Genomic DNA, 15,451 nt, shown 5'->3' on the forward strand with positions numbered 1-15,451 from the left:
GTTTCATAAAGGCATATACAAATTTTAATGTGTTAATATTGTGTTGGTAAAAAAAAGCTCACATTTGGCCATTTCTTTGATATTAAAAATTTGATATGACAATTCCCCTTTTCCCCAGATAGCCATAAACCCCCCTGGAATGAACCACTATTGTATAATGACTTTATTCCGCTTATCAGTGAGAACACTTTCCACTTTAATTGTATTTTGTGTTTCAAGAAAGTCTCTTTTTAGTAAAAATCCAGTTAACTCTTTCACAGCTGAAACCGAATTTTGAAGGACTTTGCAAACAGTTTGGATCCAGATGAGACGCCACAGAACTGATAGTATTCTTTGAAAAAAAATCGAAGTAAATGCTAATTTTAGAAATTCTGCTGACGACATTTTAGCAGATGACAAATTTCCCAGCATGCAAAGTGTTAAGGCAGAACTGCACAGGTTAATCTGGAACAACATTTAAGGCACCTTTTTTGAACTCTGTTTTCCCACATCAAGGCTCATATACATTGATATATAAATGTTTCTACTACAGTAGTACTTACGTTATGCTCCACCCCTAACAATACTCTTGAAGGATCCACTACACCATTTAGCGGTCGCAAAGACTGGTTATGGAACATCTGAAGGGAAAAAGCACATTAATCCAAGTTATGCCTTAATTTATACATGTACACAACTTTGGTGCGTCTTTAGACCGCATGGGCATCTTTCATTGAGACCTTTAGACATAGGGCTGATAAATGGCTTCTCATTCTGGGAAACATGGGCTTAATGCATGTGCGTAAAGAGCCGTCCCAGATAACCCAGTCTCACAGGCTTATCAAGGTTCACACTTTCCCTTTTAAGTAATTTTCCGTTTAAAGGAGGTCTAATTCTTAACAAAAATCAGAAAGTGTTTAACCTGATTTTAATAGCCTGTGTGGACTGCACAGGCTTATCTGGGACTACACTTACACACATGCATTTAGGCCAGTTTTGCCAGAGGGAGGTTCAAACCCTAGTACTGTACACTTTTTCTCGTTTTTTTCTCCATATAGTTTAGAATGGCAATAATTGTACTTCCACCAACAAGATGATTAAGCTATCCCGCATCCCGTATACCTTACATGGTAGATCATTTGATGTTACTAGAGACATAAGGTGAATAGATCATACTCCAAGTTCCCAAACAATATTATTAGTAACAGGGCTTCTAACTGACCCTGTACTGTGTTATAAGTCAGTTAATTAAAAATTGGGCGAGAGCGTAACATGCTTGGTCAGTAAAAAGGTGTGTAACTAATTTATGTTAACCAAGACTCTTGATTCTCCATCTTCAAGGCAACAATCAGAGAAAAGTTTGATACTCTGTATTATATAAAGTAATCTTGTTTACATTCATGACATAATTTTCATGTAAGTTATCTTATATGGAAATATAGAAACAAGATGTGTAACAAGCAAATTCATCGAATTTATATATATCCCTTGCAAAATCTCCTCATTTATATCTATACATCCATGAAGTTTTTTGTTGATATCTTATATAGTGTATCACTCTTAGATATAGCCCTGAAAAGTTTGTGATATACAAAGGAACGGGCTGACGGAATGACAGATGGACAACGCCAATTCTATATCCCTCCGCCTTTGGCATGGGATAAAAATTATGCAGTCAATGAAAATGAGAGTTCTGTACTAGGTAAGTTAATTAGCAATAGAGAAAGTAGAAAAGTGATATAGTGCACATCTATATACAAGGACCTCGTTTTGCACTTTTTACCGCCGAATATCGGCGGCTTCCCCCATGAAAAAGTATACTTTTTTCCCCTTTTTCAGCTAAAAATTCCCCCTCCAAAAAATAAATAAATAATAATTTTTTTTTTATTTTTTTTTATACTTTTATACCTATGTTGCCAGCTGGTATAATGCTACTTACCTTTGATTAAATGTATATTTATGTAAATCACATTACAATATAGCAATTTTAGGTGTTGAATGGTTGGTGAAAAGATCTTCTAAAATTCCCCTTTTCGCCCAAAACAACGCGAAATTCCCCCTCATGAGGGATGTGGGTGGCTTCCCCTGGCGGCAAGAGAGGGCCCTGATATAGGCCCAGATTTTTTAAAACATTATAAGATGTTTTGTTTTCCAATACTTATGATAATAAATACATATGCTACATTTATTCTCTTTACAATAAGTGCAATTGTTAATAATATCCCTTTTTTTACTTTTAACATAAGAAATGGTTTTCCACCATACATGATCAAATTATTAATATTCATAATATTACTTGTTTGTTATCAAACAAATCTATATATTTGTAATAAAAAAATTTACCATTATACAAACTTACACATTTCCATAAGAAATGACATACCATACTCAATGTCTAAAGTCAATCCTGCATTGATAAGCTTACAACAACTATAATTGTTAAAAACAAACATAAAGATCAGAGATGAAATCGTACATGTACTGTGAATGATGTGGACTTCATAATGTTTAGGAAAGGCTGTTTCCAAATAAAAGTACATGTTAATTAGCAGAATTAATAATCATCTTATTCTTAACTCTTAAATTCATTTGCATTGCATATCATTCATTTATCCTTAAGGCAAAGGATAGATAAATTAAAATTAACATTTTGTTTCAAAATGAATATATTCACATGCTTATACAAGAATAAAAATTATTGTTTACTTATTGCCATTTCTGTATTTGTCATTTCAATCGCGTGTTAACCCGGTAAAAAGCGTACATAGGTCTAGTTTTTTGTAGCAAGTTTCATTGAAATTGCATAAGTTAGAAGTTGAATTTGCAATAACATATCTTAATGCAACTAAAGATTTATATATTAGTGTTTATTTAACAATTCTTGATATGCTATGGGCCATGCTCTGTGAAAAGGGGGTTTAATGCACATGTGTAAAGTGTCATCCCAGATAGGCCTGTGCAATTCACACAGGCTAATCGGGGACAACACTTTCCGCATTGATGATAATTTTAGTTTCAAGAAAGTCTCTTCTTGGCAAAGATCTAGTTTAGGCGGAAAGCGGACTGCACAGACTAATCTGGGAGGACATTTTACGCACATGCATTAATCACCCATTTCACAGGCTAATCTGGGAGGACATTTTACGCACATGCATTAATCCCCTGTTTCACAGGCTAATCTGGGAGGACATTTTACGCACGTGCATTAATCCCCTGTTTCACAGAGCGCGACTCGTATATATGTGTTACATGTCAGGCACATTTTGAAGCCTACTGGGTATAAATATTTTCAATTTGTAACAAAACACACACTCTTTGTAAATTTGCCTTTGAAATGGGCCAGAAAAACGTATTTGTATTTGTGAAATCATCAAATTTAGAATGGTCATCATTTTGGTCATTTTATCATCAAAACTGTACATGTTACATAATGACACTTCCTACTTGTTGATTACAAAATTAAGCTTTCCAATGGCCCGTTTTTCAGTATCATAATTTATACACTTTTAGGATTGTGCGTCCGCGGGACGCATATATAGCAAATGTTTGCGTACCCTGCGATTTCTATGCGTACAGGACGCAGGACGCAGACCTAAAATTATCCCTGCTTTAAAATTAATTTTAATTCAAAGTGATCTAGTTTTTTTATCTTATTTACTATATCTTAAATCTGTGCATGCATGGAAACGATTGAATTTTTTTTTAATCTGGGTTTTTTATGCAAATAAGAATTCCGTTTAATGGCGGCAGCGAAATCAGATATATGATGATATTATAAATACAAGTTTGATTTTTACTAATTACTTGTAAAAACTTAATACATACAGCAGGTAAAACTGCATCTTCTGCTTTGTTGAAAAAACATGTTTTATTCCAAGATTGATGTGTTATACCAAAGTGTGTAGTAAAAAAAGTCCAGTGTAGAAAATCGAAACTTGCCTCTGAAATTAAATGTTCAAGTATCAATTATATTCTAAATTGATGACATACTTTTCGCTTATTTCACTACCAACTAAGACGACTTCACCTCTATTTCAGGCCCAGAGGGTATGTTTATATACATGTCATATGGCCTGTCCCACCATAGAAAGGTTAGTTCAGTCCTTCCCTTAATAATTTATTTGAGTCGTGTTCTGAGAAAACTGGGCATAATGCATGTGCGTAAAGTGTCTCCCAGAAAAGAGACTTTCTTTAAACACAAAATATCATACAAGCGGAAAGTATCGTCCCTGATTAGCCTGTGCTGACTGTCCAGGCTAATCTGGGACAACACTTTACACACATGCATTAACCCAGTTTTCTCAGAACGCGACTCAATTTATTTTAGCTGTGTTCTGGGAAAACTGGTTTTAAAGCATGTGTGTAAAATGTCGTCCATGATCAGTGACAACACTTTTTTCATAAACTGGATTTTTGTTAAATACAAAAATTGCAAAAAAGCGGTAAGTGTCATCTCCGATTAATAATATGGGACGACACATAACACACATGCCTTAAACCCAGTCTTTAACAAGCCCCACTCATGCTCTTGATAACAAATTATCAAATTAAATTTAATCATAGTAAGTTTTACTTATTAACTAATAAATAAAAATAAATCTAAGCCCAGCATATATCAGAACAGCACTGGTGAAAAAAATAAATAAAGCTTTGACTATTTGTTGATACTTTTGCACTGAAAAAGTACATCACAACCAATTTCAATCAATACATGTAAATCAATATGCTATCAATTATCCATAGAAGCCTGATGAATCTTTAATAAGATCTATTTCGATAGGTTATTGTTGTTTTTTCTATATACGCATTGGCATGAGTGATCTTTTAAGCATACAAATGAAATTGGAATACAATAATCAGAGTATTTGTTTTACACATGTTTGATCATATCAGTCAATTCAACAAGAGTTTTGTCCCAGACAGATCAGCAGTCCCATAGCAAGTTAAGAACCAGATATTAGTTATCCCCACGCTTTTTGAAAAAAAGGTGGGGATATTGTGGTTATCTCCGCCGTCCGTCCGTCTGTCTGTCCGTCCGTCCTGGCCACTATCTCCTCCTACACTAAAAGCACTAGAACCTTGAAACTTACACACATGGTAGCTATGAGCATATGTGCGACCCTGCACTATTTGGAATTTTGATCTGACCCCTGGGTCAAAAGTTATAGCGGTTGGGGTGGGGCCGCGTCAGAAATTATCACTCATTTTTTTAGGTTATTTTACATTTACTTCTTTATTTCTACACCGATTCACTTCAAATTGATACTGGACCTCTCTTATGACAATACGGTCAATCTCAACCATGCATGGCCCCATTCCCAACCCTGGGGCACCCCGCCCACATAGACCACACCCACCCAAAATTGCCTTTACTATAATTTCTTCATTTCTACACGGATTCACTTCAAATTGATACTGAACTTTTGTTATGACATTAGGGTCAATCTCAACTATGCATGGCCCCAATCCCAACCCTGGGGCGCCCGCCCACATAGGCCACACCCACCAAAAAATTCAATTTACTATAATTTTTTCATTTCTACACGGATTCACTTCAAATTGATACTGAACTTCTCTTATGACATTAGGGTCAATCTCAACTATGCATGGCCCCATAACCTACCCTGGGGCCCCGCCCACATAGACCACACCCACCCATAATTGCCTTTACTATAATTTCTTCATTTCTACACCGATTCACTTCAAATTGATATTGAACTTCTCTTATGACAATACAGTCAATCTCAACTATGCATGGCCCCATTACCAACCCTGGGTCGCCCCGACCACATAGACCACACCCACCCAAAATTGCCTTTTACTATAATTTCTTCATTTCTACACCGATTCACTTCAAATTGATACTGAACCTCTCTTATGACAATACGGTCAATCTCAACTATGCATGGCCCCATTACCAACCCTGGGGCCCCGCCCACATAGACCACACCCGCCCAAAATTGCCTTTTACTATAATTTCTTCATTTCTACACCGATTCACTTCAAATTGATACTGAACTTCTCTTATGACAATACGGTCAATCTCAACTATGCATGGCACAATTACCAACCCTGGGGCGCCCTGCCCACATATGTCACACCCACCCAAAATTGCCTTTTACTATAACTTCTTCATTTCTACACCAATTCACTTCTAATTGATGATGAACTTCTCTTATGACAATACGGTCAATCTCAGCTATGCATGGCCCCATTACCAACGCTGGGGCACACCTAGGTCAAACATTCGGCGTGGGGATACGCGTCGGCCTCTGCCGCGCCATTTCTAGTTTTCACTTATTTTTATAAACATGCACAGTGTTGTTGTTTTTTCAACATTTTGGGAATGGGTCCGGTACCTTTGAATTGGGACAATACGCAGCATTTTTACAAATATTTGGAAATGAGTGTTGTTTTGCTAAAAAAAGCTTCAAATTGAGAATACAAGTGTTTTCAGTATTATTTTTACTTATGATGAACTTATATGGCTGAATGGGAGATGAACAAAATGTTGAAATCTAAAACAAAAATAATTTTTTATTTTTTTTTGAAACCTTCAATTGGGAATTTTTAGGCCCCATTTGGGAAAAATATATACTTTTTTCCATGGGGAATGGAGCTGAATACCTGACCCGATGTTTAACGGAAAAAAAACACTGATGCAAACAAATAAAATTTGAAGGACAAAAAAAAAAATATTGAGTGTATTCCCCATATAGCCCTCTATCCACATCAGTTTCATCAACCATGCCTAAGTACTTTTTGAGATGTTGCATAATCAAGTTTTGACATAATGATCTCAGCAAACAGATCTCCGGGTGCAGGATCACATGACTTTGCTGGGTTCCCAATTAAACTTTAATGGATGTAAACACATCGGTAAGTGGTGCTTTAATTTTTTTTTAACATTTTTTTTATTTTATAAGCCTGTGTTCTCTGCCAAAAATTTGATATATACTGCATTAATGCATACATTTATGCAGCATGCAACATGAAATTTTGGAACCGATTTCAGACGTATTCAAGGATTTATTATTTAATCTTAAGATATCAGCACAAACTGCAAGAAAAACTTCTTTTATGCAATAAAGATTTTTGCAAAGGTATTTCAATAACTTGAGATATTTGCAAAAATACAATTCTTAACAGTGTGTTTACATTCTTTCCAGCCCGTGTGTAAAGCCCTGAAAACCCCATTGATCCTGCACCCTGATCTTACTGTCTCTGCAACCGCGTTTTAACCCTTTGCATGCTGGGAAATTTGTTGTCTGCTAAAATGTCGTCTGCTGAATTTCTAAAATTAGCATTTTCTTCGATTCTTTTTCAAAGAATACTATCAGAATAGCAAATAGTTTGGATCCTGATGAGACGCCATGTTCTGTGGTGTCTTATCTGGATCCAAATTGTTTGCAAAGGCCTTCACAATTCGGTTCCCGCACTGTAAGGGTTAATAAAATCCTGGTTAAAGGCCTGCAAACCACTCGTCCATTTGTCTATTGTGGTCTCACCTGTGGAAAGCCCAGCGGTCGTATGCCATTCTGAAAGGTGCCGCCATCGAACGGCATGCCATTGGGTATTCTAGGGAGGCCTCCAAAGCACACACCTCCCGGCTGCTGGTTCCAGGTGGGGGGAAGGGTGAAGCCATTGGTACCCGGCTGCTGGAACCGTTGTCTCACACCTGCTGACACATGCACAGAACAGTATATAACCTCTCATGATAACTTAATAGAAACAGGCACACAAAACAAAACAATCAGTGACCTCCCCTGAATATTCTCAAGAAATAGACAAATACACAGAACAGTCATTATCTCCCATAAATAATCATAACAAACGGACATGAGCACAGAGCACATTGTGTCCACAGCAGTAACTTCTCAACAAACCTTGGGTAAGATCTGAACAGCCTAAACAATGCTGACACTTTCTGCTTTTTGGTATTTTCTTGTAAAGGAACTCCATCCTCACACAACTGAGAGACACATGATACTCAAGATACTTAAAAGGAATATGTAATATTATTAATTTCAGCCTATCTCATGCACATCAAAAAGAACATGTACAAGCAACTGCAAGCCATATCTGAATAATTTGTTGATAAATAAACTTTAAAATGACTTAATATATATAATGTCTAAAACATGCATGAAGGATTAGTGATAAAATGCGTTGAAAACTTGGTAAAATAAACATTTTTTTAAAACATCTTAAGAACTGCCGTTGTGAATTCAAGTTTGTACAAATGTACAGCATACAAATATACAGTTATTGAAACTATTCATGTTATGTGATTTTTTCAGTAATTTTGTTTAATAATGTAAATCTAAGTAACTTACAGAATAAGATCAGGTATTTAAACAAGGCGAAGACTCGGTGACATCAATTTGTTATGTTGTTCACACATTGCTATTCGAATAACTGGTTTCAGGGAATAAACTCATGAGGATTGTGTTAGCTTAACATTCAAATTGCAGCTCAATGACATTTTTTGATTATTACATGGTGTTCACCATAAAATTACCTTCCATAAACAGTCCTTTATAGGTTAAAAATATTATCAGACTCATTATCTCGAATTGACTATTAACATTTCTTTCACCATCAACAATTCTCACATGCTTGTTGCATGGTGTAGTTTATCCGAGCTCAAATTAACATACACAAAAAGTGTTTGGGTACAGGACCATCAAAGGATTATTTGTGTAAACTTATTTAAAATTTGATCTGTTGTTCCTAAAAATAATATTAGATTAATATAGTGTTCTTTTTAGCCCATGTGTAACCACAAATCAAAATTATTTTAAGTAATTTGGTTGAGGACCATCCAAAGAACATTCATACCAAATTTGGCTTATGCCCTCCATGCAGTTTCAAAGAAAATTGTTGAAGTAAATTGTTGACGAAGACAATCACAGACAAAGATGATGGACACAACTTTCAGTGAATTACCTAAATTATTCACCTTTCCCCAAAGTTAAGCATAAAAGTACACGATTAAAATAAGCAAGATTCTAGCAGAACTGGGCTTTGTGCCATATTGACCTGGTCAGTCCACACAGGCTTATCAGGGACGACACTTTCTGTTCTTATGAACTTTGTTGTTTAAAGGGACATTTTGGTAAATTGACAACACTGCAAAAAATTGTTGCAAATTTGGACTGTAATTATGATATTTGCGCGAAAACAGTAATACTGGACATTTACCATGCTCTTAAATATTTTTAAATCCTGAAAATTATTAAGCATTACGAACGCAAAATGATTAAATAATTTGGAGAGTTCTGTTGGTCTGTTGTTAACATTATATTTTGAGACATTACAAGGATTTCTTATATAAAGTATAAAATACACCACTCACTATAAGAGCACGGATGGCCAATGGTTTAAGTGCTTGGCTGTTACTCCAAGGGTCAGTGGTTTGAGCCCAATTAAAGGATTACTTTTTTTCTTTCTTTGATTTCATTCTTTTTTTCAGGAGATATTTAGTTCCAATGTTTACATTTATCAATTTAAAGCATTTAAGGACAAACTTAAATAAATGCTCAAATCTGTGAACAAGTCCCTTTAACCCTTTCAGTGCGGGAACCGAATTTTAAAGGCATTTGCAAACAGTTTGGATCCAGATAAAACGCCACAGAACGTGGTGTCTCATCAGGATCCAAACTGTTTGCTATTCTGATAGTATTCTTTGAAAAAAATCAAAGAAAATGCTAATTTTAAAAAGCAGAAGACATTTTAGCAGACGACAAATTTCCCAGCATGCAAAGGGTTAAATAATCTCTTCCAAACAAAAATCCAGTTTAGACAGAAAGTGTTGTCCTTAATCAGCCTGTGCACACTGCACAGGCTAAACTGAGATGACAATACATGCAGATGCATCAAGCCCAGATTTCCCAGATTCAGGCTCAACTGATCAAAGATGGTCATACAATAAAGTGCATGTGAAAAACATCACAAGGAAATGATGAAAATTACTGAACTAGACATAAACATAGATAGGAGGTTGAGGTCAAACATATCTTTAACACTTAACTGCTGACATACGCATTTTGACCTGTTTGTAGTAACGTATTACATCTAATTAAATTAAAGCCCATTCTAAAAACATTAAAGTTTTAACTGTTACAGCCCTAAATACTTCTGAGCTGGCTGTTCTGGTTTTATGCAGGTTGCAAATAGCCATTTTCATTTTGCTTGTGAGCACTAAGGAAAGGAATAAATACAACACAGAAACATATGAAATGGAAAATCGTACCTGCATGAAACTGGGGCATAAACACTTGATTGTCAAACTTTCCGGGTAACCGTGGGTGACTGCCCAGCCTGCAACACAAATTATGTATTATTAACAATATTGATGAGCATAGATTGCACCAACTTTCTAGTTGTCCTAGGTTATGTGTCCAAGTATCTTCATTTGAGTCTCCCTCTGGGAATACAGAGCTAAATGTATGGGTCATGTTCTGAGAAAACTGGGCATAATGCATGTGCATAAAGTGTCGTCCCAGATTAGCCTGTGCAGGGACGCATTTCCGTTTTATGACATTTTTCATTTAAATGAAGTCTCTTCTTAGCAAAAATCAAATTTAGGCAGAAAGTGTTGGCCCTGATTAGCCTGTGTGGACTGCACAGGCTAATCTGGGACGACACTCAACGCACATGCCCAGGGATGACACTTGCCATACATGTACTATACCCAGTTTACCCAGAGTGAGGCTCATTTGTTGATCCTTTGAGATGAGTGTGAATGATGTGCTACTGATTCTCCGAGATGAGTGTGAATGATGTGCTACTGATTCTCCGAGATGAGTGTGAATGATGTGCTACTGATTCTCCGAGATGAGTGTGAATGATGTGCTACTGATTCTCCGAGATGAGTGTGAATGATGTGCTACTGATTCTCCGAGATGAGTGTGAATGATGTGCTACTGATTCTCCGAGATGAGTGTGAATGATGTGCTACTGATTCTCCGAGATGAGTGTGAATGATGTGCTACTGATTCTCAGAGATGAGTGTGAATGATGTGCTACTGATTCTCAGAGATGAGTGTGAATGATGTGCTACTGATTCTCAGAGATGAGTGTGAATGATGTGCTACTGATTCTCCGAGATGAGTGTGAATGATGTGCTACTTATTCTCCGAGATGAGTGTGAATGATGTGCTACTGATTCTCCGAGATGAGTGTGAATGATGTGCTACTTATTCTCCGAGATGAGTGTGAATGATGTGCTACTGATTCTCCGAGATGAGTGTGAATGATGTGCTACTGATTCTCCGAGATGAGTGTGAATGATATGCTACTGATTCTCCGAGATGAGTGTGAATGATGTGCTACTGATTCTCAGAGATGAGTGTGAATGATGTGCTACTGATTCTCAGAGATGAGTGTGAATGATGTGCTACTGATTCTCAGAGATGAGTGTGAATGATGTGCTACTGATTCTCCGAGATAAGTGTGAATGATGTGCTACTGATTCTCCGAGATGAGTGTGAATGATGTGCTACTGATTCTCCGAGATGAGTGTGAATGATGTGCTACTTATTCTCCGAGATGAGTGTGAATGATGTGCTACTGATTCTCCGAGATGAGTGTGAATGATGTGCTACTGATTCTCCGAGATGAGTGTGAATGATGTGCTACTGATTCTCCGAGATGATAGTGAATGATGTGCTACTGATTCTCCGAGATGAGTGTGAATGATGTGCTACTGATTCTCCGAGATGAGTGTGAATGATGTGCTACTGATTCTCCGAGATGAGTGTGAATGATGTGCTACTGATTCTCCGAGATGAGTGTGAATGATGTGCTACTGATTCTCCGAGATGAGTGTGAAGTATGTACTACTGATTCTCAGAGATGAGTGTGAATGATGTGCTACTGATTCTCAGAGATGAGTGTGAATGATGTGCTACTGATTCTCAGAGATGAGTGTGAATGATGTGCTACTGATTCTCAGAGATGAGTGTGAATGATGTGCTACTGATTCTCCGAGATAAGTGTGAATGATGTGCTACTTATTCTCCGAGATGAGTGTGAATGATGTGCTACTGATTCTCCGAGATGAGTGTGAATGATGTGCTACTTATTCTCCGAGATGAGTGTGAATGATGTGCTACTGATTCTCCGAGATGAGTGTGAATGATGTGCTACTGATTCTCCGAGATGAGTGTGAAGTATGAACTACTGATTCTCAGAGATGAGTGTGAATGATGTGCTACTGATTCTCCGAGATGAGTGTGAAGTATGTACTACTGATTCTCCGAGATGAGTGTGAATGATGTGCTACTGATTCTCAGAGATGAGTGTGAATGATGTGCTACTGATTCTCCGAGATGAGTGTGAATGATGTGCTACTGATTCCCCGAGATGAGTGTGAATGATGTGCTACTGATTCCCCGAGATGAGTGTGAATGATGTGCTACTGATTCTCAGAGATGAGTGTGAATGATGTGCTACTGATTCTTCGAGATGATAGTGAATGATGTGCTACTGATTCTCCGAGATGAGTGTGAATGATGTGCTACTGATTCTCCAAGATGAGTGTGAATGATGTGCTACTGATTCTCAGAGATGAGTGTGAATGATGTGCTACTGATTCTCCGAGATAAGTGTGAATGATGTGCTACTGATTCTCCGAGATAAGTGTGAATGATGTGCTACTTATTCTCCGAGATGAGTGTGAATGATGTGCTACTGATTCTGCGAGATGAGTGTGAATGATGTGCTACTTATTCTCCGAGATGAGTGTGAATGATGTGCTACTGATTCTCCGAGATGAGTGTGAATGATGTGCTACTGATTCTCCGAGATGAGTGTGAATGATGTGCTACTGATTCTCCGAGATGAGTGTGAATGATGTGCTACTGATTCTCCGAGATGAGTGTGAATGATGTGCTACTGATTCTCCGAGATGAGTGTGAATGATGTGCTACTGATTCTCTGAGATGAGTGTGAATGATGTGCTACTGATTCTCCGAGATGAGTGTGAATGATGTGCTACTGATTCTCCGAGATGAGTGTGAATGATGTGCTACTGATTCTCCGAGATGAGTGTGAAGTATGTACTACTGATTCTCAGAGATGAGTGTGAATGATGTGCTACTGATTCTCCGAGATGAGTGTGAAGTATGTACTACTGATTCCCCGAGATGAGTGTGAATGATGTGCTACTGATTCTCAGAGATGAGTGTGAATGATGTGCTACTGATTCTCCTAGATGAGTGTGAATGATGTGCTACTGATTCCCCGAGATGAGTGTGAATGATGTGCTACTGATTCTCCGAGATGAGTGTGAATGATGTGCTACTGATTCTCCGAGATGAGTGTGAATGATGTGCTACTGATTCTCCGAGATGAGTGTGAAGTATGTACTACTGATTCTCAGAGATGAGTGTGAATGATGTGCTACTGATTCTCCGAGATGAGTGTGAAGTATGTACTACTGATTCTCCGAGATGAGTGTGAATGATGTGCTACTGATTCTCAGAGATGAGTGTGAATGATGTGCTACTGATTCTCCGAGATGAGTGTGAATGATGTGCTACTGATTCCCCGAGATGAGTGTGAATGATGTGCTACTGATTCTCAGAGATGAGTGTGAATGATGTGCTACTGATTCTCAGAGATGAGTGTGAATGATGTTCTACTGATTCTCCGAGATGAGTGTGAATGATGTGCTACTGATTCTCAGAGATGAGTGTGAATGATGTGCTACTGATTCTCAGAGATGAGTGTGAATGTTGTGCTACTGATTCTCCAAGATGAGTGTGAATGATGTGCTACTGATTCAGATGATGGCGTTGTTTGTTTTGATGCTGAAGAAAATGATGTTGTAATCTCTGCTTAAACTGCTGTTTTTATAGCAAAAATACCAGAGCAACATATTACTACCCATGAAGGTGATAGTTGTACAGTGTACAAATAAACTAAGTAGGGAAAACTTCAATTGGGAGGAAGTCCCAAATTAAATAGAGATAATGCACACACATTTTTGTATTTAATAATGTCTGAAAGGTAAAAAATATCAAATTTTGTATAAGTAACTTCCTATATTCAATGTCCCAAAGAAACCAGCAATTAAGATCACAATTATAAATCTGTTATCAGCACATTGAGCATAAACCTGCTCTTTTGGCATAGTTTTGTAGCTATATAATTTAAGATCAAAATGCTCTTAATATTTCTGCAATGTTGGGAGATCAATGTAAAACCAATACAGGTATCAGGAATCAATCAATAATCCCAGTAAAAATCTATTAACACAAAACATGCATGAAGTCAGTCCATCGGAAAATCCTCAGTGCCCAGACTGGAGACTACAAACATTTTCTTGACTTCAAAATCAGTGTGGTCAGAGGCAACCCTGTCTACTATGAAGGTATTTACGAAGTACCTTGTCTGGTCACCAATACATGTAGCTGAGAATGTTGTTTCAAGGAAATCTTGGAAGCTTGGAATACAGAGCACAGGAAGTACTAAGTTATAAAGTTGGTTTAGAATGACTTACATGATAGTCTCTCTTTGAAAAACAAGCTTTAATGCATGTGCGTTAAGTGTTGATTCAGATAACCCTGTGCAGTCTTCACATCATTTTAAAGAAATTCTCTAAGGGGTAGGGGCCTTTCTCTTTGGGGAAGGGGCTTATAAAAGTCCCTTGCTAAAGAAGGAAAAAACAACTGCATTATATTGAATGTATAAAGAAGAGTGTTTGTACTTAAGTAAACATAAGTACTGAATGAACTTATACATGTATTATTTACATCATTAATTACATGCCTCTGCTAGTGCCTAAGCCTAGACAGCAGACGGTTGACATTTAAATAGCCTCATTATTATTACAAATATAATTATGTATGTTGCAGTATATGTTATTGGCATGTATAAATAAAGGAATAAAGATGACAACATATTATATTTGTTTTTATTCAGTTTGTTAAAATACAGCACTACAGCTATAAACTAAGTCTGAATTTACTAAATGTACAATATGATTTAATAATGGCTACAAAATGGCCTGTTTTTTCGGCGTAAGCTGCATAAGCCAGCTTTTCACCTTAGCCTGACCTTTGTAAGTGTCCAATAAAATTCCAATAAAATTTCCCGCGGCTAGGTACGAATGAATACACTTCATTTATTCCATTGGCTGATTTGAGTATACCACCAGAACATTGGAAACATATCCGCGTCTTTGTAACACTGTTTTACTGTATGAAACAATTTTATCTCGAATGAAAAGGCTTAATAGATAGAACAGTTTTACACTCAATTCTCGACAATCAATACAGTTTGTGCGTACACCTTTTATTTTCTGAGTATTACCAGCGCAAGAGCGTTTATACTTAAAAGGCTATGTTCTCATTTTTAGTACTTACTTCCTTATTCCTGTCAACATGATAACATGTAAAAGTATAAAGAGCAATGGAAGCGAGGCCTCACTTTAAAGCATTGCATTTCAACCCGCGAGGTATAT

At 37.0% G+C, this 15,451-nt stretch overlaps 1 protein-coding gene across 10 annotated transcripts in view; it reads right to left on the reverse strand.

The window, feature by feature from the left end:
* Positions 1-15,451, reverse strand: part of LOC127869273 (uncharacterized) — a 103,159-nt gene that overhangs the window by 53,627 nt on the left and 34,081 nt on the right. For 9 of the 10 annotated variants that reach the window (XM_052411702.1, XM_052411697.1, XM_052411698.1 and 6 more), the window contains exons 3-5: positions 10,235-10,302; positions 7,488-7,660; positions 543-620 (exon numbers count right to left, since the gene is read on the reverse strand). In XM_052411702.1, coding sequence (XP_052267662.1) covers positions 543-620; positions 7,488-7,660; positions 10,235-10,302 — 319 coding nt within the window. The remainder of the gene's footprint in view (positions 1-542; positions 621-7,487; positions 7,661-10,234; positions 10,303-15,451) is intronic. The other variant, XM_052411704.1, reaches the window with a different exon arrangement.

This window comes from Dreissena polymorpha, chromosome 2 (genome assembly GCF_020536995.1).
Source record: "Dreissena polymorpha isolate Duluth1 chromosome 2, UMN_Dpol_1.0, whole genome shotgun sequence".
NCBI classification, from domain to species: domain Eukaryota; kingdom Metazoa; phylum Mollusca; class Bivalvia; order Myida; family Dreissenidae; genus Dreissena; species Dreissena polymorpha.